This window comes from Balaenoptera borealis (assembly GCF_965194805.1).
Source record: "Balaenoptera borealis genome assembly, chromosome: 2".
Classification (NCBI taxonomy): domain Eukaryota; kingdom Metazoa; phylum Chordata; class Mammalia; order Artiodactyla; family Balaenopteridae; genus Balaenoptera; species Balaenoptera borealis.
In genome coordinates this window covers 102,136,045-102,163,251 of record NC_138867.1, presented here as the reverse complement: position 1 = coordinate 102,163,251, position 27,207 = coordinate 102,136,045, and the positions used below count along the sequence as shown (strand labels likewise).

General features: G+C 37.5%; 1 protein-coding gene across 1 annotated transcript; it reads right to left on the bottom strand.

Annotated features, from left to right (window-relative positions):
- Window positions 1-14,173: 14,173 nt before the first annotated feature.
- FTMT (ferritin mitochondrial) lies at window positions 14,174-20,918 on the bottom strand. The gene has a single exon (XM_082381439.1). The coding sequence runs from the start codon at window positions 17,105-17,107 to the stop codon at window positions 16,379-16,381; it is 729 nt and encodes a 242-aa protein (XP_082237565.1). The 5' UTR covers window positions 17,108-20,918; the 3' UTR covers window positions 14,174-16,378.
- Between the last annotated feature and the right edge of the window lie 6,289 nt (window positions 20,919-27,207).

Sequence of the window (27,207 nt, the reverse complement as noted above, 5' to 3'; positions counted from 1 at the left end):
TCAGAAATATTTCATGAAAATGAGAAATGATACTATATTGTCTTGGGTTAAAGACAGTGTACATGTTGTAAGGAGGCAGAAGGTGAAAGACGATCCTGATATTAAATATAATAAGTTTTATGACTGTACTTCTTAGAAAGCAATGGAGCATTCTTAATCTGGGCTCAGCTCCATTGCTTTCAATGAAGAATTCTTACTATAAATGTACTGGATCAATCTGGATTCAGTTGCAAGCAATAATGTAATATGCAAAATGTTTCTCTCAAATCTTTGCTGCCAGTGAATCAGCTCATAATAGAATGCACTATTGATTTCAATTAAAAAGTTGTTAAGTGCATAGTGTGACTATATAAAAGCATAATTAAAAAGTAGTTTAACCAAGCAGCAAAAATGCTAATATTTGAAATTATTGAAAGATGTATATTAGGAATTACCTTAAAATATGACTTACTGAAAAACATGATTCTTTTGCTATGAGACATAGTATAGAGATATGTTAACACAGGAAGAAGGAAATTTAAAATTGTCATGAAAGCAGTAGGTTCATGGAAAGTCCTTATGAAATCCACAAATCTATATTAAATATCTATTATAACTCAACATTGTGCTAACATGCTAGGATAATGATTTTCAAAGGGTAGGGGTGGGGACATAACAGAATTTCTCATTGATTTTTCAAATACACCTATTTTGGAAAAGAATTTGGAACTATATTCCTGTATATTACCTTCAGTATTTTTGAGTGTGAATAATGTGATCCAGTTGTGACTGAGAAAAATATGAAATGAAATATAATCCAAATGAGTTCAAATATTATGCATGTAGCAAATCCTTCAGACTGAATATGAAAAAATATGTTTATACTTCTATGAGCATGAAAAAATCAAGTTTTCTCCCTCCAAGGTAAATGTTAAATTTATATTTAAGGGCTATGGATGTGATGGAATCCTAGGTTTTTAGTTTGCTTGGAGTGTCTTGATTTGACCCCAATTTATAAACGTGGAATCAAATCTAGTATAAGATGGCTTAGTACAGTCATTACTAATTGTGATGGATAAGGAAGAATTAAGGGAAATGTTGAGAATTGAGCTGACCCTTAAAGGGAGTTCAGAAATTGATTTAGAAAAGAAAAGAAAGGTGATGAGGGGCATGTTGACTTATTTCCTGAGACTTCTTTTTGTCCATTTATGAAATGCTTTTGTTTTAGTTGACTGCATTTTTAGTTCAATAAATCTATAGTCACATATGTGGCTGCAAACAATGCATTATCAAATTTCCAAAATAGCCAATTGGCTTTTTTGCTTTTTAAAGGATTGTATAGTAAGAGAGAGACTAAGAGTTATCTTTATATTGCTCTGTTTCCTTCACCAAGATATCTGATCACTTTTGTGACTAAGCTATTTGAACAGTCTGCAGTTTGCTGAACCTTGACCCCATATTAACTGAAGCAGTTTCAAATCCATTACAGGGAAGGTAAGTCACCTTTGTAAGTCAAAGATTCTCATAAATTATTTTCATTATAGACTAATGGTCTGTGGAGATTCAAATCTATCCAAGAGTTGAATGTACTGTTTTCTGTGTACTGTGGTGCAGTAGGGAAATTACAAATTGTTTTAAAGCTTCAGCCCTTCAGAGAAAATCAATTCAGACTCCATCAAAATACCATTTAAGTCTTCTTCTGACCAGATATTTTGCGGGCATTAGTGCAGAACAGCATTATTTCTTTTACAAATATTGTGAATGATGGATATTTCATGCTCTGGTTTATTTTTGAGTTGGGAAAGAGGTCAAATTAAATAATATCCATTTATAATAATTATGAGAAACTATTATTTTTTGCCATATCCTACTTGACACACTCCAATCACTGTGATAAATGTGTTACACACTTTAAAGTAACACCCTTCAGAACCCTTTCAGGAAAATTAGAAAACCAAGGGAGAGAAAGCTCAATAACTTACCCAAAGTAATCCAACTGGTAAGTGAAGAAGTCAGATTTCAAACCCAGACCTGAATTTTTAATCCCTTGTCCATTAAATGGGTGTAATTTCTTTCCCTAAGTCACATGGCTGGTGTTTTGGCCAAGAGGGTTTATTGCAAGTAATAGACCCCGCTCAAAAAACCTTATGAAAAGAAAAAAAGAAAATGTGTTGGGAGCATATAGGGATGATCAGCAAAATTCTAAAAAGTGCCGAAGAAACCAGTTGTTTCAGAGTTCAGGAACTGGAACCAGGAATAAAATGAGATCCATTTCTCTTTTCATTTCCTATATTATGGTAGGCTCAGAAATTTGACACATACTGTTTTATATCTTTGCAAATATTGTTTGGTTAAAGTGCCATTATTCCTTTTGACAGCTGTGATAACTAAGACATAATATGTGAATTGATTTGTCCAAGGTGGGTGGCTGATTAGTTCCAGAGGTAGTGCCCAGCCCTCCAGACATTGTACTGTGCTCTGCTAATTTATTTCTCGTTTATAAAGCCCTAATGTATCAGTATTCCTGTAAGTATTAAAGACTTTGTAATTTTAGAGAGACTAATGGAAATATTAATACATTTTAAAGAGAAAACCAATTTGATATTTGAGATTCTCATATAGCTCATACATCCTTATCGATATTGACCATATGAAACCCAGGGCAATTAATCTATAACTTAAAAAAAAAGTGTTTGGCACTAAATTATAGTATTAAATGAAAAGTTACCTTCACTAATATGGATTTCATTAATTCTCTGGAAAATTTTTTCATTAAAATGCTTTCCTAACAGATAGCTATTCTGAAATATAACATTTATTTTGCAGCTGATGAACAGTGGGAAAAAAGCTCTTTTGATAAAAATTATTCCGTATTCTTTTCTTAACATTTACCTTATGTAGACATGCTAATAAAATAAAGGTGAAGCTATGGATTAGTTTCTATGATACTTAGAACATTTTTTACCTTTTGCTTTGCAAGTGATTTCACATAGACATGTTTCCAAATTAGATGCCTTACCCACAAGATGGTGTCCTAACATTAACTACCAGTAGGTTGAGCTTACAAATAGTATTGACTTTATTTGACAAAAATGTTTTTCAAGTTGAAAATGCCAAGTGCCCATGCATAAAAATAATTACTCCTCAGCCTGTGGTTTTGTGCAAAATGTACTTGGGAAAATGTATCGTTCAACTCAATTTGATTAACTCTCGTCATAGATTTGTATTTATTTACATTAATGCTACACTGGAATATTCAGTTCATTAACTTCTAATTTAGCTAAAACAAAGAGGAAAACTGTTTTCCTTGCAAATCTTGACAAATTTTCAAATGGCACAATAGTTGAGGTTTGTGTAATGTACATTTTATTTTGTCATGAGAAATACACTTAAGAACTTAATATTTTTATCATGTTTTTTAAAATTTCCACAATGGTTTGCTTTTGAAATCATGGATGGTCACATTTAGTTAATCTTGCACTTGAGTGCATTTAAAATTTGAATATGGTAAGTTGTATGTTGTTTTCTGCTTTTAAAAACCAACATTTATTTCCAGGATCCTGAGAAATCCCTGATTCTAATAATTTGTACTGGTTATCACTGACTTTTGAATACATATAAACACTTTCTAATACCAATTCTTGGGGGAAAAGAGGTTGAATGCATTCTACTGCTTTTAAGAGCGTTTGAATAAAAAAAAGAAATTGTCTCAGATAAAATTAAGTAGACTGATAGCCTATAACTTTGTTATTTATTTATTTATTTATTTATGGCTGCGTTGGGTCTTCATTGCTGCACGCGGGCTTTCTCTAGTTGCAGCAAGCAGGGGGCTACCCTTTGTTGCAGTGTGCGGGCCGTCTCTTTGCGGTGGCTTCTCTTGCTGTGGAGCGCAGGTTCTAGGCACGCGGGCTTCAGTAGTTGTGGCTCGCAGGCTCTAGAGCACAGGCTCAGTAGTTGTGGCACATGGGCTTAGTTGCTCAGCGGCATGTGGGATATTTCCGGAGCAGGGATCGAACCCGTGTCCCCTGCACTGGCAGATGGATTTTTAACTATTGCGTCACCAGGGAAGTCCCTCTAACTTTGTTTTAACACTAACTTAAAAGAAAGCTAGACTTGCCCTACATTGAAAGCAGTACTTTTTGCTTTTAAAAAGATATTTTCATATGGGAAAAGAATTTTAAAAAGAGTGGATATATGTATATGTATAACTGATTCACTTTGCTGTACAGCAGAAACTAACACAACATTGTAAATAAACTATACTCCAATAAAAATTAAAAAAATAGAAAGATATTTTCCATGTTCTGTTAGTTGTTAAAAAGTTGTCAAAGTGTGTTTTGGGGACCTTTCTGTATTTTCACCCTGAAAAAGAAAGTTCATACAAAATCACTTGGCTATGTTAGAGGGCAAGAAAGAAGTATATCAAAATGAGATATACAGAATCAGTTCAAAAGTTATCACCTGCATTAGTGTGAATTTTATAGAGTTTTGAAAATAAATCTGGCAATATATGTTTGAAAAAAGTATATACATACTCCTGAACTTTGTGCCACCGTTAGAAATCTATCCTACAGAAATAGAGGTACCAGTCTATTAGGGTATATGTACAATAATATTTATTCCAGCATTGTTCATGGAAGCCAAAGTAAAATAATACTGTAAGAAGGTGAGTGCCCATCAAAAGATGAATAATTGAATATATTATATATCTATACCATGGAATATCATTTAGCTGCTAAAAGAATGAACTAAAGCTATGGAGCTATAAAAATTGCCTAGAGGAAATTATATAGGTATTGTTGAATGGGAAAATAAAGGAATTTATAATGAGACCTCATTTTTAAAAAAACAAAAATCATATATTTATTATACATATGTACATTTATATGCCCATATATGTTTGTATATAATTAAATATTCATGGAAGGGAAGCACGGAAGAATTCATATTAGCTTATTTACATGAGCTCCTTCTTGAGGGCTCTCATAGTTTCCCCAGAAAGCAGACTCTGAGATAGTGCTTGGCATGCAGGAAGTTTATGGAGTGCTCTCAGGGTCAACCACTGAGGGAAATGAAGGAAAGTAGATTAAGCTGAGGGAGGGACTGGGCCGTGATACAGTCACCGCAGCAGCTCAGCTGATCCCATGGAGACCTCTGGAGCTGGGATGTTCCTGCATAGTCATTCATAACCAGAACAAGGGAGTCATTTTGCTCTACATTCTCTATTTGCCTTCCTCCTCCTAACCCTCCACACTGACAAGTCGTTGCACGTGGACTGCCCCCAGGAAGGAGGTGTGATAGAGCTACAGCTCTGCTCAGCTGAAGGTAATCCTTAGAAAGGAGGATTCAGCTGTGAGCATCAACTGTCAACATTCCCAGCAATTGAAGGAATAAGCGCTCTACTCCTGAAAGTGGTAAGGAAATTTAGTTGGCACACCGTAACATTCTCTAAAGAATAGGGTGAAGAATAATGTGGTTGAATGGGGAAGGAGAGAGGAAGAGGTAGCCATACAAGAGAAGAGAAAAATAGTTTTAATAAAAGCATGTAAACAAGTGGTAAATGTGCATCAATACTGCAAGTGGTGTGGGAGTAGCAATGCTATGAAAAATTCATAATGTTTTACCTAGAAAAACCTTCCAAAACCTTTCTTGACCCAATTTTTGGGGTTCTCTTTGCTTTTCAATGTACCGGATTTTCTTTGACAACACTGAAGGGATAAAATGCTCAGTGAAGAAGGATTGAGAAGTAAGCTTAAAGATTTTATTTTCAGAAGGAATAAATGTCTGATGAAGGAAATGACATCATTCTGTACACTTATTGCAGTATTTTGTCTATGGTAACTGTATTCTTACTAAGATGCTATATTTGGAGAAAAAAAATTGTCTTGGGAAAAGAGATAAACACGTTGATAATTTATTGTTCCTTAATGTATCATAGTAAAGCTCTGAACTACTTTAGCTCGACTTTATATACAGCTTTGTAGTTTTCATTTATTGAATAGCTATCATATACCAGGTAGTTTATTAGGCCCTGGGGGACTAGAAACTACAGAATTAGTGGTTCAGAGCCTTGTAGGAAAGGCAAACGAATAATCAATCACAGAGTGATAAGGTTATGGTATAGATAGAGTGTTATGGGAGCTCAAATGACTACCCAAACCAGAAGGTTGCAGGCTGAGGATGTCAAAGCTTTCAGGAAGAGAATACATCTGAATTGTGCGTGGATACTGGGGCAGGTGAATAATAAGGAAGAAGATCTAAGTGTAAAAAGGGCACCGTCAAGGAGCTGTAAGTAGTCCAGTATATTGCAGTTGAGACTGTAAGCTGTATGGATTGGGATGAGGGTCTAAGTCTTAGGAGACCATGTTGGAGAAAAAAGCAAGAACAAGATCATAGTTAGGATCCTGACAGGAAACACAGGGCACAAATAAGGTAATCTGAAGAGAGTATAATAAAGCAGCTATGTTTAAAGAAGTGGTTGGGGGGTAGGGCAAAGGTTGGACATTCCCACCCTAGGCCTAATACAGCAAGAGTTAGAGGGGCTTATTAGAGCCTGGAGACAGATGGCTAATTAGAGGGAGCTGCCTTCCTCACAGGAGGAATGTTACAAACCTGCAGTGACATTGAAAAGAGGGAGCTGGGAGAACAAATAATTTGATGGGACCACAGGGAAGGTGAGCCCATTGTTATGTCCTTGCAGGTTAGCATGGAGAAAGGTGAAGAAGAGCAGAATGCAGTTCTGGAGGGGCAAACAGAAGATCTCTTCCTTGCATAAGTGACAGTTGCAGAATTGGAGATTAAGTAGGAGGTAAGTAGATGAAAAAAGGGAAGGAAGCAAATGGAGCAACATGGCAAGATTCTGTAGCAGGAGTGTGCATGGTGAATATAGAGACTAAAATAATGCCAGTACAGCTACGGTAGAGAGCAAAGACGTGGGACATGAAGTTATAAAGGCAGACTATACAGGGCCAGTCATGCCAAATTAAATACTTGTTATATGACCTTTAAACATTTTTTTGGTAAAACATTAACTACTCCCTTACTGTTGGTTATAAATGTAAAGGGAAATGAACAAAAAATGGTAAAACCAATATTCATTTAATACTCTGAAATTTAAAACATTAAACACATTGTGAATTAAAGTGCTTTATTTCTTTGAAAAAAGAGTCAACTGTAGTTTGATCAGTGTTTGCCTTTTTCTTCTTATAATGTAACAGCATATGGGACAAGAATCTTTTTTTCATGTCTTAGTGAATTGTCATACTCCTTTCAAAATTTGGATTCATTTCCAAAATTTTATCTTTTGCACTTTGAATGTTGTGAAATATCTCCAAGAGCTCTTTCAATGAGAAACTTTTTGCAGGTGTCACTTCTCTGGGATATCTTAATCTTTTTCGTTGTAACTGCTCATTTAGGACAATGAGTTCTAATAATATCCAATTTCACTTCTAGTAGTATTGCTTTTCACTTCTTTCTTGTACTTTCGTATTTTGACCAATTCTCTCTTCAGATTATTCAATATTATAAAATGTTACTGGGTTTGTCACTGAGAGACAAGGAGACAACACAACTATGTGCTTTACTATCTGAAGGTAAAGTGAATGACAGATGCACAATGACCAATCACCAACAGACTTTAAAAGAGTTGACATGATTGGTAACTGATCATGATGTGCAGTTGCTATTTATACAGTGATTTGTAGGCTAAAGAGCTAGCAGCAAGTCTGTTCTTCATGCAATTTATTCACAGTAAAGGTACCACGGTAACTAAAATTTGAACCAGTTTGTTGAGGAACTGTTGTTATTTAAACTATATTAACTGAAATTCATACATTTGAAACAATGTGAAGCCAGGACTACCTATGTATTTAATCAATGGCTAAGCAGAGAGCAAAAGGAACAAACAATTTTGGGAAATGTATTAGGGTAGATAAAAAAAGAGGGAAATATGAGTCCTCGTCCAGCTTTGTATTTGGATTACTTCTTAATTTAATGTGGGACACATTATACAGAAATGCATCATATGTGCTATGCTTAGAAGTGAGTAAAATTAATAGAAGCTCCTATTTGCTACATTAAAATTTTATGATTCTTTAAAAGGTGATAATTTCAAGTGGTTAAAATTTCAAGAGACACAAAAGGCGATACAATGAAAAAAGTCTTACTAGCACCCCTTTCCCAGCTACCAGGTTCTCTTCATTGAGGGCAACTGACATTATCCTTTCAGAGGTAGTCTTTGCATATACAAGCAAACATATTCACAAACACACTGACAAAATTTTCTCCCTTTTAAAAACACCCATTCTAAGCAGCTAATATTTATTGAGCATTTGCTATGTACCAGACAATGTGCTGACCTTTATATTCTTTATTTCATTTAGTTCCCCAATAAACTTTGAGATAGGTTGTTATCATGGCAGAGGGAAATCCATCTCTAAAAGTTTAACTTCTTTTCCCAAAATCATGCATTTGGTATGTGGTGGAGCAGTTATTGTCATGTAAGTATTTTGAATTCTCAAGTGCAGGCTGTTAATTACCAGACTACACTATCTAGGATCTGTGTAGAGGTCATGCAATACCATTTTATTAGCCTAACAGTCCTTTTACAGTACAGGAAATTCTTTTTGCTAATTCAGTCTATGAAAATATGGTGCTCAGGAGGTTTAAGAGAGACTGAGGTTTGTCCAAAAGCATTAGATATCTCTCTCAGGAGACTGGCCACCATCTGTACTGGGAAATCGGCCAGGTTGCTTGGAAGGAGCCCAACCCTGAGTGCATGTCTATGGTCTGTTCTCTGAGACTGTCAGGCAGTCCCTCTCCCTGTTGGTTATTGGCATTCCGCCTGACACTCAGCAAGCACGGGAGCACGCACACACACCACACACACACACATATACACACACACAAACATATCATTGTGTTCATTTCTTCATTCCAAAACAAATATACCTATTAAGTGTCTTAAACTTGCACAATAGAAATATGAAGTTTAGGAAAACTAACAACCCATGCCAAAGCCTGTGAACCTTCTTGATTTCATAAACTGAGTGCTGCTTGGCAGTTTATGCTTAACAGTCTGTTGTGAGCAGAAAGACTACCCTGGTCAGGTCTGGTTAGCAGTTGTACGTGTTTTCTAGTTGTCTGCTTCCTGAATGTGTCTTTTGGAGCACTCTTGGAGTGTCTCAGGCTCCCTTTTCTCCACCATGGACTCCTCTCACCTTTCTTTGTTACAGTGGTGTTGCTGAATGTTTTCTCTGATGCTTTTATTTGAGAGTGGAAAGCTTGAATGAAGGTGAAGTTCAAATTTTTAAAAAGTCAAGTGAGCTTTATTGGCTTCAGGAACTCTGGGTCAAATTTCAGTAAGAAATTTACACACACACACACACACACTCTGTTCTGAGATATCTTGTCATGCAGACTAAGTGCTTCTCCAAGGAAGCTTTTAAATGAACTGCACAAAACCTGGTTAACAGTTGAATGTGAAAGATGATGATTTTCAATAGCTGCTAATGTTAGGGGGAATGTGCTGTATTTTCCTGCAAGTCTGAAGGCCTTGGATCTTGGCATCATTTGGTGTTTGTGTTCCAGAGCAGAACAATGTCTCATGATATTTAGGGGTTTGGAGTCATTTCTTTCTGTAAACTAGGTTTTTGTTTCAAAATCTAGTCTCCACTTGGCTGGACTCCAGGTGTATGCTTTTTGATTTGTAGTTTTATGAATATTAGACAAAGAGTAAAGATTATATCCCATCTGTAAAATGACTTATATTTACTATTTTGTAATAATATCTGATAAATGAAGTTAATTAAAATATTTCTAGAGAGAAGTAGCTGTATATCAGTAGATGATCTCATTTGCTACTTTTGGTCTCGGGTGGCCTCAGCCTGCAGCGGCTTGAAGCAGGATTTCGGTTCCCTGCAGAGATTGAAGTTAGCCTGTGAAGTTAGTGAGAGCACTGAATCCTAGCCACTAGACCACCAGGGCCAGTAGCCAGTGGTAATGCCCTGGCCCTTCAGCTGTGTAGAAATGAACTTCCACATAGAGACAGAAAGCAGTGAAATGAGTGAAGTGTTTATTAGGAGGAGAAAGAGTACGTGTGGATAGACAGACGGGTGGCCTCAGAGAGAGAGTTTCGCCCTCGTGGTAGTTGGAATCACTTTTATGGGACATTTCTTCTGGGTTTCCTTTCGCCAATCATCTTGCTTTGCCTGGTTCTGAGTCCGTATTTGGTATATCTGAGGGTCCTCCCATGTGTGAGCATGCATCTCTTAGCCAAGATGGATTCTAGCAAAGAGGGCTCTGGGTAGGTTGACATCACTTACTATGGGGTGGCGCCCCCTCCCTTTTTGACCTCCAAAGAGTGTTTCTGCGCATGTATAGTTGGGAAGGTCTCCTTGACTTTGAGAATGAGAAATATGTGGTCTCTTATCTGGGCAGGGCTTAGCTCCTCCCTCCTCTTCATCTTGGAGTATCTGTCCACAGTGGACAAGCTCCAGCTGTTCAGCCTGGGGCCCATCTATCTCCTGCCTCACTTTATTTGGAAGTTTGAGCTCAGCCAGTGTAAGTACCCTCAATTTGCCCTCTTCTCATCTTAAAGTTTATGTTACTTTCTTCCTCTTTTATGCATTCTGTTTTCAGAGGACATGTCCTTCCAGATCATACCTAGGTTCTTTACCTTGTGTTCCATTCTCCCCTGGAACCTCATTCTATCACTTGCTTCTCAAGTCTTTCCATTTTACTAGCTTCTTTTCTTGTCCCAAAAGCAATCACAGCCATCCTGTACCCTCTAGTATCTTCAATTACTTAAAAAAGAAAAAAACTTTTCAAATGAGAATTCTATATTCTCTGTTTACCTTAGCCCTATGAATATGGTCTTCTGTTTCCACCACTCCTAAAGCCACTATTCTGAAATAACCTATGAGCTACAGAACTGCCAACTCTGATGGCCTTGTTTTTTAAAAAAAATTTGAAGTATTGTTGATTTACAATGAAAGCAAACTACTGGTTACTAGTGCGGAGAGGGGAGGGGGGAAGGGCAAGATCGGGATATGGGATTAAGAGACACAAACTACCATGTATAAAATAAATAACCCACACGGATTTATTTTACAGCACAGGGAAATATAGCCACTATTTTGTAATAACTTTAAATAGAGTATAATTTGATGGCCTTTCAATCCACAGCCTCATTAAGCTCTGCAGCATTTGATGGAAACTCTTTCTCCTTCCCTGGTTTCCAAGGCAAGTGTTGTTTTTTTTGGTCTTGCTATTTTTTTGTTCTTTTTCTGTATCCTGTCAAGGCTTCTTAATCTAATCACCCCTAAATATAGAGCTCCTCTAATTTTCCAAGTGTCTATATTTGGACCCCTCTCCACTGTCTCTCTTTTATCTCCTCTCTTCGTCAGTTCAGCCTTTTCAGTTTTACTTATGATCTCTATATGAATAACTTCCAGATTCACTTCTCTGATACTTTTTGAAAGATGAAGACCAGCACTTCCAACTGGCTTCTGGATGTCTTCACTCACTCACTCCCTCATTCATTCACTGAGAACCTATAAAGATAAGTACTGCTGTAGAGCTGTGGAGTTGGTAGTGAATAAAACAAAGTCCCTGCTCCACAGAAATTACATTCTAGTGAGAAAAGAAAGTATAAGCAAATAAAAAAATGTGGCAGGTGGTGGTAATTGCTGTGGAGAAAAGCTGAGTAAGAAGATGGAGAGTGATGGGAAATGTGGTGACTAATTTAGATTGGATAATCAATAAAGACTCTCCATAAAATGCCATTTGAGCAGAAACCTGAAGGAAGTGTGAGTGCAAACCATGTTCACATCTGGGGGCAAAGTGTTCTTTTCTAGCAGAGGGAATAGGCCTGAGGGGAAGAGAGAGAGAGAGAGGGAGAGATACCTCTCTGACCTCATTTTAAATATGTATCTTATAATCATACCACTTCTTACACTTTTACACACACACACACAAAAAACACATCTATGTTACGCATAGTGATGATATCAGGGTTTCAAATCACATAGGACCTTGTGGGGCATGTTAAGGACATTGACTTTTGCCCCAAATGAGAGGAGAAGCCATTGAAGGACTTTGAATGAAGAAGTAACAAGATCTGACTTACAAAGAAACCCTTTGGCAACTTTGTGGAGTAATGATTGCATGTGCTCAAGTGTGGAAGCATTTAGACCAGTCAAAAGTGTAACAGAAAATATAATAATGCAGGGAGAAAAAAGAGGGGAGTTTGTACCAAAGGGGCAAAGATGAAGATTGTTAGCACTGGTTAAGATTCAGGATTTTACTGAAGGTCTGGTATAAGGTATAAGAGAAAGGGAGTAGTCAAGAATGACAGGGCATTAGAAACTGGTAGAATGGAATTTCCTTTTATTATGATGCAAAAGAATTTGAACAGGTTGTAGAGGATGGTGAAATCAAGTGTGTGGTTTTGAACATATTAAATATGAGATGTCTATTAAACATCTGAAGGGAAGTATCAATAAATATTTAGATATATAAGTCTGGAGGCAAAATCAAGCAAACTATATAAGCATGTTATTTGTCAACAGATATATAGTTAAACAAAAGTCACAGGACTGGATGAGATCTTTAGAAAACAAGTATAGATAAAGAAGAGAAGAGATCCAGATGTGAAGACTGATTCTGAAATGTTTAATGTTTAAAGTTCAAGAAGATGAGGGGGATTAGAAAGGGAGAGGGAGATAAAGAATAGTAAGCAAGGGTTTTAAGAAATAACAAGTCCCGCTAGCTGGTTGAGTGAGAGGAAGGCTGAGAAATGACCACTAGATTTATTATTATAGAAGTCACTGATGATCTTGACAGAAAAATAACAAGGTTGGTGTGGTGAACAGTGAACACAGCCTTACTTAGGAGGGACCAAGAGAGAACAGAAAAATTGGAGACAGGAAGCAGAAATAACTTTTTCAAGAACTTTTGTTGTAAAAGAGAGAGTGGTAACTTAGTGTTTGCTGAAGGGAATGTAGGTCCAAAGGTGACATTTAAAAAAAAAAAAAATTAGAAGAAATAACACTATTTTTGTTTCTCATGGGAACCAACTAATAGAAAGAGCAGAATCCATGATGCAAGTGAGAGAATAATTGTAGGTGTGATGTCCTTTTGCCCTTGAGTGTGTGGGAGGGTTGGGATTCAGGCACAGTGGGAGATGGGTTGGTTTTAGAGAGCAAAATAGATGCTTCTACCATTGTATCAGGACAAAGTGCTTTGTATATGAATACAGATGCAAATATGTGATCAAGTCAATGAGGAGAAAGTGTGAAGTTCTCCTGTGATTACTTCTAAATTTTCAGTGAAATAAGAGGATTATCAATTGACAGTGGGGAGGGGAAGGAGATCGAGAGATCTGAGATGAGAATGTAAAATAATTATGTAGGATAATAGCTATTGAATGTTTTTGACAGCAACATAGAATAAGACATATCACTATCCAGGATGTAAATACATGAACACACACACGCACACACACACACACAAAAACACAAAAACTAAGAATTTCAGGAGACATTCTTACTTCACTTACTTTCACTTCAATTCTATTTTGTTAACAAAAGGTGAATAATAACTCACTAAATAATTTCATGACCCACTAATAGGTTGCAATATGCAGTTTGAAAGACACTCAACTAGAAGAATTGAAGAGGACATTTTCTGCAGAAATGTAATAGCATTCCTGTGCAGCAAAATAAACCAGCTTAAGTATAGAATGTATAGAGATTGATCAGCATAATCAAAAGCAAATCGTTATGCACTGCCCCACCCCAATTATTCCTCCTATTGTGATTCTTATTTTTTTTCAAGTCCTCTATTCTCTGGTAACACAGATTTGAGCTCTATTAGTTTTCTTCTTATACCTCATTTCTTTTTTTTTTTTTTAAACTTTGGGTTTATTTGTTTATTTATTTATGGCTGTGTTGGGTCTTCGTTTCTGTGCGAGGGCTTTCTCTAGTTGCAGCAAGTGGGGGTCACTCTTCATCGCGGTGCGCGGGCCTCTCACTATCGTGGCCTCTCTTGATGCGGAGCACAGGCTCCAGACGCACAGGCTCAGTAGTTGTGGCTCACGGGCCTAGTTGCTCCGCGGCATGTGGGATCGTCCCAGACCAGGGCTCGAACCCATGTCCCCTGCATTGACAGGCAGATTCTCAACCACTGCACCACCAGGGAATCATTTGCAAAATTAAAAAGATTCTACCTCTAAGCTCTCACCAACATTTCCTTGTTTCTATATCCATTGATTTCACCGTGGTTCAGGACCTTTTTGCTTTCTTTTTATTTTATATTTTTATTTTTCTTATTATGATAATAATTGGTACCCATGACAAGAAATTTATTTAAAAAAGAACAAGTAGCTTAAGAAAATAAATATCAAACACAATATCACTAAGAGATTATCTAGCTACATTTGTTGGTATATATACTTCCATTTTATATGCATATATTTTATATAATTTTCCCTGGAATTCTATATATATGCAATTATATAATGTAAACCTGTCTTGTAATAAGCTTGTTTTTAAGATAACACATTGTGAATTTCTGTCCACATCATTATGTGTTTGATAAAATCATATTTAATAGCTGCAGAGAGTTCCCATGCATGCCATTTTAATTTAAACCATTTTGTTGAGTTTGTGCAGTCGTGTGTGTGTGTATCTCTCAGATCTGGTACTGCAGGGTGTACAATTTTCCAAGGACCCCAGCTGCTGTGCTCTAAAATCCATTCATCTCTTAGTTTGTTGCAAGGCTGCACTTCCTGTGGGTCACTCCCAGTCAATAACTGAATGCCGGAAATGTACTTAAGCAGGCCCATTTGGACACTTAGGATTCCTCTGATGAGCGATTTTGGCTGGAGGTCTCCCAGACGGCCTTGCAGAAATTTCTGGAGAACTGTGAACAACTTTCCTTTCTTCCTTCCCTCAGAATCAGATTCACACGGAGTCTGAAGGCTCTCCCTGCTTCTCCCAGCTCTTTTCCCATTTTCTCTCAACGTCCTTTCTTTTTTTCCCCTAATAAATTTCTTGTGCACTTAATCCCATCTTGGCATCTGTTTCTCAGAGGACCCAAACTAACACCAACATTGAGGTTGTTTTCAGACTTTTATTCTGTACAACTACACTTCTGATTGCTCAACACTTAAGCACAGCATTCTTCTGTTGGAAGCCCTTCGAAGCATTGCCACTGCTCACCAAATTGAACCTAATCCTTCCTTCTCACGTCCATAGTTGGGCTCTAGCCCATCTTTCCAAACACCACCCAGCACTCTTAGTCTAGCAGAAGGCCCACTGACCAAATATTCTCCTACTCACTTTATTGCACCTCCTCCCCCCCACCCCAAGAAAACATCTGCCCAGCTGATGCCTCCTTCATTCTGGATCCCTTCTTGACTTTTCCATCCCAGTGTTCTTTCCACTCCATTTTAAAGGCCACAGGAAGGTGTTTTCTGCAGCGTATTCACTCTTTTTGGTATATTAAAATGGAGGCTGTATAGTCTTTTATCAGACATATCTGTATAGTTATATTATCATTGTTAAAACACATGCACAAAAAGCTAGCTGATATTGGGTTTGTTTGGGAAACACTGAGCTAAACAAAAAATGATCCAAGATTTTTTGTTTGGTTTTTGTTTTTAATTTCAAGACTTCCAGAGCCCTTAAAATGCTAACATACATTGTGACTTTTCAAGACCAGCACTGATACCATTTGTAGCTTCTCTTGAATTTATTTGATCACAAAATCCTTCAAAAACAGATCACAGATTTGAGAAATCTGGAACTGGAAATAGTTGCCAGTATATTGGGCACATTTTCAAGAGTCTGTAATAAGATAATCCTTCAAAAACAGATCACAGATTTGTTATAGAATTTTGTATGTATGATTTTTACAGTATTATATATTCTTCATCTTGTTATAGTTCTTTGCATATTTATCTTACACATTTTCCCACTCTAGCCTTTAACATAAGGTCTTGAAAATAACAGGCATTTGTTGAGTTAAATATCATGGAATTTTAGTGAAGGGTCATGGTCTGGAATAATATTTGGTAACCAGAGAAATTTAGTTTGCATTTATTTCAGTAGCTTTTTTTTTTTTTTGCAGTCTTTTTTATACCATCTCATCCTGGGCTGGGAAAATTATCTTGATGCTGGGCAAAAAGCCATTGTTAACATGGGGCTACATACATATTCTCTACAAATCACTTTATTGGGACATTGTAACAGAAGAATATAAAAGGAAAGGAGGAACAATTGGTATAAAACTATGGTTTGAACCACAGATCTCTGAACACTGTCCGTAAAATAAGCCGAGGAAGCAGCTGCCTCTGGGTCCTGGCACACCCTGAGCGGTGGAGAAGGCAGCCTATGGGTTAGTTCTGATTGTTTTCCTTTCCAAGGGTATGTCTGTCAAAAAGGTACTCAGCCAGGCCAGAATCCGGGGCTCCCATCTTAACCAAGTTGTGCACGTGGTCACCTAGTTGTTTGATAGACTTCACCTGCTCATTCAGATAGTGGGTTTCCAGGAAATCGCACAAATGGGGGTCACCTTTGTCTGAGGCCAGAGTGTGCAATTCCAGCAACGACTGGTTCACATTCTTTTCCAAGAGCAGAGCACACTCCATGGCATTCAGCCCGCTTTTCCAGTCGTCCTGGTCCGGTTTCTTGATGTCCTGTAGGCAGATCTGTCCTCCCCGCTGGTTCTGCAGCCTCATCAGCTTCTCCGCGTGCTCGGTCTCCTCCCGGGACAGTCGAAGGAAATATCTGGCGAAGTTGTGCAAGGCCACGTCATCTCGGGAGAAGTAATAGGCCATAGACAGGTACACGTAGGACGCACAGAGCTCCAGGTTGATCTGGCGGTTGATGGCGGCCTCGGAGTCCGGGTGGAAGTTCTGGCGCACCCTGGAGGGGGCGCCGGCTGGCCCTGCTGGTCCCCGCGAGGAGGCGGCTGCGGCCAGCGGGCGGCGGGGGGCGGCGGGCGGGTAGCCCCAGGGCCGCCTGGGGACCCAGCGCGGCGGGAGCACGAAGCCGTGGCGCGCCCTGCGCAGGGACACCAACGAAGTGCTGATGTGCTTGGAGAGGAACAAGAAACAGGGCAGCATGGCCCCTTCTCTTTAGAAGCGGGGAAACTGAGGCCAGGCCGGCTCAGCGCGCCGGAGCGTCAGATCTGAATCAGAATGCAGCTTTAGGTGACGGCGACTGCGTCACACTCCCCTTCCAGAGGCACCGAATTCCAGGCGGAGGGAGGCTGGGGGCGCGCGCCAGTCGCGGTTGGGAAAAGGTAGATGACAGTTACAAACATTGCCCCCATCGTCGCCGAAAGACTTCTGCTCTTGGGCATTTGTAATTTACTATTTCACATAAGTTAAAAATACTGTCAAAAACTAGACGCTGTGACTTGCAGAAGAAAGGATGGAGCCAAGCGACACTTGCCCTCCCTCTCTGACCTTTTTCTGTCCAAGGACCAAGGGGTGGGAGAGGCAAGGCAGTGAAACAGGGTAAAACAAAAGTCACCACCAATTCATCTGAGAGTAAATAAAGGTCTACACCCAAAGAGGATGTTTATAAATTGACTTTCTGGTTATTTTAACAAATTTAAGTATGGAAATAGTTGCCAGTATATTGGGCACATTTTCAAGAGTCTGTAGTAAGATAATGCTTTCTTCTAAAAGGACATATTTTTAGATACAAAATTTATCTTCATTGTAAAAAATCAGATATATAAAATGTAGGAAGAATATATAAACTAGCTCTAAACTTGTTACTTGATGTAGATACATATCTATGATGTAGATACGTATTTTTAAAAGGACAGTTAAAAAAATTTAAGATAGCCTTTGGTTTTAAAAGAATATATATAACTGTTGTAGTGTATTGAGAAAATGATAATTAACTCACAGAAGAAAATTGAAGACATTCCTAATCCTTCCTCTACCCAGAGAGAACCATTGTTAAAATGTTAATTCTCACAGATTAAAATAACATAAAAAAATAAATATCACAGATGCACCAAAGTAAATATATACACTTTTAACAGCTTATAGAGGTATAATTGACATAAAATAAACTGAAGATACTTAAAGTGTACAACTTGCTGGAGTTTGACACACACACATATATATATATATATATACACATCTTGAAATCATCACCAAAATCGAGCTAATGAATATATTCATCACCTCTCAAAGTCTCCTCATGCCCCTTTGTATTTTGTGATACCTCTTTTCTGTCTCTCTCTGCTTCACCTCATCCCAAGCATCCACTGATCTGCTTTTCCTCACTAAATAGATTAATTTGCATTTTCTAGAATTTCATATAAATGGAATCAGTATGTATACCTTTTTTGCCTGATTTCTTTCATTCAGCATAATTATTTTGAGATCCACTCAAAATTGTAGTGTGTATCAATAGTTTTCATTGCTGAGTAGTATCCCATTGCTGAGGACATACCACCGTTTGTTTATCCTTTTACCCATTGATGAACATTTTGGTTGTTTACAGTTTTGGGCTATTAAAATAATGCTGTTATGAACGTTCCCGTACAAGTCTTTGTGTGGTTATATGCTCTCTTTACTCTTGGATAAATACTTTGTGTGGAAAGGCTGGATCATATGTGACACATGAATGTTTAACTTTTTAAGGGATTTCAAATTGTTTTTCAAAGTGGTTGTACCATTTCATATCCATTGATACTAGGGAACCCAGTCCTTTATCTGTAACAGCACCTTTTCTAGTCAGTCCTGGCCTATGCTGCTGAGCTTCTGATTAAAGTTGGTGACTGCCTCCCCATCACATCCTTTTTTGTCTTGTGCAAGCAGTGAATGCCACCAGCTGGTGGAGTCTTGGATCTTATGTAACAGATTCAATCTAGCATGCTCACTTTCTGAGCCTTTCCTCATTTAGAATTCTGCATTCTCCATTCTGCATAGGTGGCTCTGCTCTTTCCACCTCATTTAACGTGGACTATCAGTATTTTCAAACTCCAAAGAGCCATCCCAGTAGAGTATTAATACTGGCTCTAAGGTCTATTGTCAGGAAATTAAATCCTGAGTGTCCCCACATCAACAAAACTCTACCTTACTCAATCTTATATTCCAATCTCCACTATCCTAGAGTCCAACACCCTCAGAATCCACTCTTAAGCCACGCTCTCCCTGTTCATGCCAGTTTTTAATAACCAAGTTTTGTCACTCCTTCTAAGTATAATCCCTCTATTCCTTAGCAGGGCCAGCATTTTCCTACTTAGACCATGCTGAGATAAGAGCTTAATTGTTGATGTAAAGGTGAATGAGTTGAATAGTATTCCCTTAAAATTCATGTCCACCCAGAATCTGTGAATGTGACCTTATTTGGAAATAGGGGTTTCGCAGATATAATCAAGTTAGCATGAGATCATACTGGATTTTGGTGTGCTTTATTTCAGTGACTGGTGTCCTTAAAAGAAACGGGCAATTTAAAACTAACACATAGACACACAAGGGAGAAAGCCATGCAAAGTCAGAGGAAGAGATTAGAGTGAAAGATTCATTGGCTAAGGAATGCCAAGGATTACTAGAGACTGCCGCAAGGTATAAGAGATAGAGAACGATTCTTCTTTAGCGTCTTCAGAGACAGAGAGTATGGCCCTGCCAATATGTTTTGAATTCCTAGAATCCAGAACTATGAGAGAGTTGAGTCTCAGTCCTTCTCTATCAGGGCCCTGATTTTGGTGAAGGCTGCAAATTCAGGCTTCACTGAAATTCTCCTACTTTTATAATCAAGTCCTGTGTCTTGTCTATAGCTCAGGCTACTCTCAGACTCTAGGACAGGGATTTGCAAACTTTTTCTATAAAGGGCCGATATGCTCCAGTCATTATGAACTTCTTTTTAGACCCTGGAATTTACCCTTTGTTCCTTTCCCACAGGCTTCTGCATGCTGTGTCCACTACCTGGAGCACTGTTCTACCCAGAAGTAATCAGAGAGGGTTTGTGGGCAGAGGGTTAACAAAACCTTCTCCTCTTCTGCATGAGATTATGACTGCTGGTTAGTCTAGTTCTGTTAAGATGTGGAGTGTATGTCTAGGCAATCTTGCTTGTGGAAAAATGACCCCTGATTGGCAAATTAACATTGAGCTTCCCTGAGTGTGGTAACTCTTGTTCCTGGGAATGCCCTTAGTGGATTTGCTACAAGAGATATTGGCTCCTCTGGGACATGAGGCTTTTTAGCCAGGTTATCTTACATACTCATTTTATGGGGATCTTGAGAGGAAGCTTGGTATTTTCTTCCAGGAAGCTGTGGTTCTTATTCTATGTCCTTCTGCGTGGCATGGCACTAGTCTTGTAAGTACGAAGGTTTAGTTGAACCCAAGAAGGCCCTTTGGTGGTTGCTACAGGGAATAAAAAAATTTACATGGATTTATCTTCTGACAAGCCCCTTGCTGCTATTGCTTTCCCATAGCTATGCAACTGTGTCTACCACTCCTCCTTTTGCATCTGTGTCTTCTGGCTCATTTCCACTGTCTTTTTTTTTTTTTTTTTTTATCACATTTTAGATGGTTCTTAGAAGCCTTCAGGGAGTCCCCCACCCTTTCTACTTACCCTGTTGTGAGAATGAATTATAATTATCTATTTAGGGTTTTTTTTACCCCACTAAATTGAAAAATTCTGATTGTTAGGGGAATGTCCATCTTTTTCACTCCTATGTAGCTAGTGTTTAAGATGCACTCAATAATACTGTTAATAAAATGAATTAGGGACTAAAATTTCCTCAAGTCTCCAAACTTTCCTGGTTCCAAATAATACTTAAGGAACAAAGTTGAGGGGTGTTATAATTTGTTTAATAGTTAAGTTGTAGTTCATTTAATAGCTTAGTTTTTGTCAAGCTCCACTACTAGTAGAGGCCAGTGAATAATTATTAATTTTGAGTCTTATATTCTTTTTTTTTTTTTTTTTAATTATTTATTTATTTATTTATTTGGCTGTGTTGGGTCTTCGTTTCTGTGCGAGGGCTTTCTCTAGTTGCGGCAAGTGGGGACCACTCTTCATCGCGGTGCACGGGCCTCTCACTGTCGCGGCCTCTCTTGTTGCGGAGCACAGGCTCCAGACGCGCAGGCTCAGTAGTTGTGGCTCACGGGCCTAGTTGCTCCGCGGCATGTGGGATCTTCCCAGACCAGGGCACGAACCCGTGTCCCCTGCATTGGCAGGCAGATTCTCAACCACTGCGCCACCAAGGAAGCCCCGAGTCTTATATTCTTAAAGGTTGAATAAAGAGTCATCTTCAATTCAACTGACTTGATTGGATTCAGTTCCATATATATATATATTTGTTGACCAACTGATGCAGGAATAGTAAGAAGCACATGATATGGTTAGAGTAAAAGAGACTTGGATTTTAGGGCCTCTGTGGATTCAAGATAAAGTGGCAGAGCCACATTCAGTCATTGAAGGTCAACTGTATTAGCATCTCAAACCAAGTGCAGGAGGTTTGTGACTGCCTTGTAGAGAAGGTCAGATTTGACTGTGGTCTTAAAAGAGGATGGGAAATCTATGCAGACAAAACATCATGGGAAGCTCCCAAAGGTGAGAGGGTAGAGTTTCATTTGGAGCAGAAAGCGTGTAGACAAAACTTCTGTGGTGTTTGGTTGCAATATGGACAGTGTGTATATTGTACCTTAGGAGAGAATTGATTTAAATTGGATCAAAGTTTTGAATCTTCTACCTCTAAAAAATTTAAGGATTGACTCATATCCTTTCTTGCTGTAATATGGTGAGTTTGAAATCTTATGAAATAATAAAGTGCATAAAACATACATGTGCTGACCTTTATATATGCTTGGGGTAACTATTTTAAGTGCTAGAATCCTGAGATGCCACTTCCACCAAAGATGTGGTTTGCCATTATTACTTAAGTTATATAACACAGGTTTCTTTCAGTTAATGGGTGAGACACCGACAATGATTGATGACAGTAAGTGTATTCTTTTTAAGTTCTTGTGCTCTCTCAGTATTAGCTCAGGAATAAATATGTTTGAAAGTATTATTTTCTTTATGAAAGGAGCTGGACATCACATATTTTATGTCATAAAAATTTTTTGATAATGATTAATTATTTACTTCTGCTATTCTGAATAATTTTATAATTTAAAACAGGATATAGTGATACAGCATTTATGCATAAGCTCTAAACCTTCTCCAATGATTATAATGAGAAAAGTGGTAGTCACTGATTAGCTGTATGTGGTAAGCCCTATACAAATTATTCTAAGTACTTTCTCTCTCTGTATCTTCACAAAAACACTGTAGTAGGAATCAGTACGTCCATTTTGACTGTTCACAAATTACAGAGGATATACGCACATTTATCCCCATTTTTATACAATCTGAAGGAATTTAGGAAAAATGTTTCTAATAATTCCATTTTCAATCAAAATAGAAGGAATATTTTAAAAGTTGAATAGTATGGCAATGCTATCTTTATTGACATGATTTATAGTAGAGAATTTTAGAATCAGAAAGGACCATAGAATTTGTCTATTTCATTTATCTTATTTTATGAACGAAGAAGCTGTGTGCTACAGAGTACTGGCACAGAGTGACAAATCTGCATAGCAACAGGCTTGCCTTAAGACAATATTCTTTCAAGTATACTACACTCACCTAATACATGCTGTATTTTCTCAGTAATGTTGTAAAATCATGAGATGTTGGTGCTCACTCAGTGACAGTGGAGTGTGGCTTTCCTTTCTATCTAACAGAATAAAGCATTGCTTTTCAATAAAGAGTTGCCTATCACCAGAACCTCCTAAACTGAAGATTTAGATGGCTGTGGAGAATCTATTGCTGTAGGGAAAAGTGAAATGGCCATTCAATTGTATGTGTTCAGATTGTTTACAAAGGTCAGTGTAGTCAACCACTAGTACCATTTAGTAACCACCATATTTTAGAGTGTTATATGAATCCTGTGGGAATCTACAAATAAATCCTGGTCTCAAGAATCTCATAAAAACTTTTGATTTAGCAATCCTATTTTGAGAAATTTATTATATGAAAAAAATATGGTACATAGTGAGTACATAAAGACATACGTTAACTTAATTGCAGGGTTGTACATAAAACTAAAACTAAAACTGTCTTTCAGTGGAGCACTGATAAGCTATAGGAGAGTCATACAATGGAACATCATACAGCCCTTTAATAGAATAAAGTAGTTCTCTTTGTGTTAATATGGAGAGGTATTCATAAGATATTTTCAATGGAAAAATCAATATATAATTGTGTGTGTGTGTGTGTGTATGTATACAATCCCATCTTTGGAGGAAAAAAAGAGTGTATATGTAAGTGTAAAATATTAGTAGAAGATTAAGATAGAATAGGTGTGAGAAAGATTAAGAACAAGTGTGCCTGCTGGAAGGGGGAATGAGAAGTTGTGATAGTCTAGAATATAGATGCTAGATGATTGCCCTAGAATCTAGTACTATTGTATGGTCATAGGTATTGCAGTGGTTTTGATTTTAATCACATTTAAAAAATGTTATTCATATTTTGTCAGCATATATTACCAGAGATATTTTCTATTACTCTTATTATAATTTGTCCACCTAAATATGACTTATAGTTAAGAGAGTACAGGTTTTACTAACATTTTTTTCTAGGTTAAAAATAATATCAATACAAATTTCAGTTCAATAACCTTTACAATAATTTCTTCTTGCTTTTGAACATGAAAAACTTTCTGTCCAAAAATCTGAAATGTATTTTAATAAATGAGTTTCGTGGTTCATTTAATTATAAGCCTAAAGCTAAGTTGTGTATTTATCTTCATGATATAGAAAAATGGTGTTATCAAACTACTCACTCACTGAATTGATGACATGCAGTCATGCATGCCTACTGGAAAGACACTAACTAAAATAAATGAAATATGGAGATATTTTAGAATAGTGTATGCAGGACACTTTTGAGACCGCTCCTTTTCACACAATAATTGTTTCCATAACTGTAGAGATTAGTCATTTTTACCCAACTGATTAAAAGAAAAAAGCTCACTTTCTCTATTTTCCTCTGCATAAAATAGGATTTTATTGCTTTGTATTTAGTAAGTACTCATAATGTACATGGCATTCATAGCTTAGGTCTCTGTTCATTTGTAATCCAACCCAGAAAATAGATGGCTGGGACAAGCATGCTATAAAGGTACTCTTCCTTTCTTTTTTTCTCCAGCAGATGAAAGAGATCCCTGGTATAAAATCAATCACAAAGCTTGCTGGAATTTCACTGCTGTGGAATTCATAGCTATTCACATTTTTTGACTTGTGGATTCTCCTGACTATGCTCCCTGATCTCTGGATTGGCCTCAAAATCTCCTAGACTTTAATCTTCTCAGCTTAATTGTTTGGATTGCAGGGATGGCATTAAGTTGGAATGTTTTCTGGGGGCCTGTGTTGCTCCTCAATACATTCTAAGTCCCACCACCTGGAAGACGACTGCCACGTATGATTGATTGTGCAGTTTATGTTCTGTGGACAGGAAGGTATAACCGAGGGGTCTATAGGTGGCCAAAATCCTGCATGGACGTCCTGCTTAGCTTGTGTCCCTTGAAGAAAAGGGTGCTCATTGTACAACAACATTGTTCATGTGTCAATCTGGGCCAACTGGGCTTCCCATTTTGGCATGAAAAAATGAGGGGTTCCCATTTTTTAATTTGTACAAAGGCGCTGTATGGCTTAGCAGGAGTCCTGACTTGGAAGAATTTTAATTTTGATCCACTTTTTAATGGTATTGAAATTGAGATAGCGATTATGTACTTCAAACTTAGGTCCAAAGGTCCAAATTTTAAAAGTTCAAATTTAGTTCTCATTTATGAATTGTTCAAGGACAGGGACCTTATCTTCCTTGTCTCTGAATTCCCAGTGTCTTGGATGTTGACTAGCACATTCAACAATAAGTAGTTGATAAGTGAATGGGTAAATGAATAAATGATTGATTTACTCAGATGGCTCCAAATATTACATGTATGGATGGATATTTATGTGATGGGGAGTGGCACCCTTATAGGATAGTACCCTGGATTTCTGTGAGTGACTGGTAAATGATTTGCTTTGTTTCCTGAAGTGTAAAGGAAAGGTTACAAGAGTTTACTTTAGAAGTGCCACTGGTTGCTACAATCATGCAAAGACACGAGTCCATATATACTTGGTCTATATAGTAAGACACAAGTCCAGAGGTAGCTGAAGACCTGTGATGGGGTTAGCAAATGGAAAGCCACAGGCCTTCTAGAGCTGAATGAATCCTAGATGAAGCACAGAGTTTCCTGTGGGACCCTAAAGATTCAAAATCACTATGAGCCAGCCCTTTAAGATTCCAGCATGTTGCCTAGTGTTATGCACTGAATTGTTTTCCCTGCAAATCCACATGGTGAAGTCTTAACCCCCAATGTGACTGTATTTGGAGATAGGTTCTTTCATGAGATAATTAGGTTAAATGAGATCATAAGGATGGGGCCCTAATCTGATAGGGTTGGTGTTCTTATAGGAAGAGGAAGAGACACCAGGAACGTGTTGAACAGAGGAAAAGCCATGTGAGGACACAGGGAGAAGATGGTCATCCGTAAGCCAAGGAGAGAGTTCTCACCAGAAACCAACCCTGCTGGCACTTTGATATTAGATTTTTAACCTCCAGAACTATAAGAAAATAAATTTCTGTTGTTTAAACCACCCAGTCTGTGGTATTTTGTTATGACAGTCCTAGCAGACTACTACAGCTAGTAATCCTTTGTTACTAATAAGATTTAACTTACTTTCACAAAAAAAATCTGTAGAGACTACTCAGGAGCAGATAATACTACTTACAATGGTTTGTCTTATGATATTTTGACTTTACGATGGTGTGAGCTCTATAAGCATTGAGTAAAAACTGTACTTTGAATTTTGATCTTTTCCTGGACTAGCGATATGCTGTACAATACTCTCTTGTGATCCTGGGCAGTGGCAGTGAGGTGCAGCTCCTAGTCAGCTCTGCTACAGAGACATATACAGTCATTCTGTAATCCATATAGCCATTTTATTTTTCACTTTTAGGACAATATTCAATAAATTGCATGAGGTATTCACTTTATCATAAAATAGGCTTTGTGTTAGATGATTTTGCCAACTGTAGGCTAATGTAATTGTTCTGTGCACATTTAAGTAGGCTAGTCTAAGCTATGATGTTCCGTAGGTTAGGTGTATTAAATGAATTTTCAACTTACAGTACTTTCAACTATGATGGGTTTTTCGGGACTTAACCCCATGGTAAGTCAAGGAAGACTTGTAATTTAAATATGGACTCATCAAGACCACGTAGGACCATCACAGATATGAAAGCAGAGTATATTAGAGCTTTTTCGATTCAGGCTTTTTCCAGAGGTTAATTATAGTAAGAAATGGAGAAAAGTTAGTAAAGGAGGGGAAAACTACTGAAACTATCAGTTCTCCCCAGTTAAAATCAGGTAAGTGGTATGTTACATCAAGGAAGAGTAATGGCTGAATTGAATTGTTAGGGGAAGACACACAAAAGGGCAGTGTAGAGACAAAATATAGTAGGCAGTTCAACAAAATGTTCACTGTGACACTCTTATCTTTGGGTAATATATGTTCCTATATGTGAAAGTTATTATTTTGGGGAAAGCTGGTAAATAACTGCTAACTCACATAAGATACTCTTTCTCAAAGCACTAATCTTCTCATTGCCAGGGTAACCTAATCGCTTACGTTTTTATAAAGGTCTTGAATGAAACTTTGTTTTCACGTTAAGGAATCACCACCAGAGAAAAGGATAACCATACGGTTTCAAATTTAAAGCTGATGAATTCAAACAACAGTTAAAAGAGTTAGTTTTCTCTTAGGAATTAAAATTTTATGTTTTTTTTTGGTAATCAGATTTTTTTTTGGTCCTATGGAGTGAACTTGAATTTTTAAGTGACACTTACTTCTTAGCACTCATTATTTCCTTTTAAAATTGTTTAACTTGTAAATCTTAGCGGTTTGATGCACATAAATTCATACATGGGTCCTTTATGCTTTGGTAAAAGTACATTTCAGAATCATTTTAGATGAAAAGCAGTTTCATTATTCTTCACAGTAAGTGGAAGCCTGAATATACAATGTATGTGTGTGTATATATATATACAAATATTACATATACACATTTGTGAACAATTCTTATGTCAACTTGTATTATCATT

Coding starts and splice junctions, on each gene's coding strand:
- FTMT (XM_082381439.1), bottom strand. CDS start 17,107: ATGCTGCCCTGTTTCTTGTTCCTCTCCAAGCACATCAGCACTTCGTTG.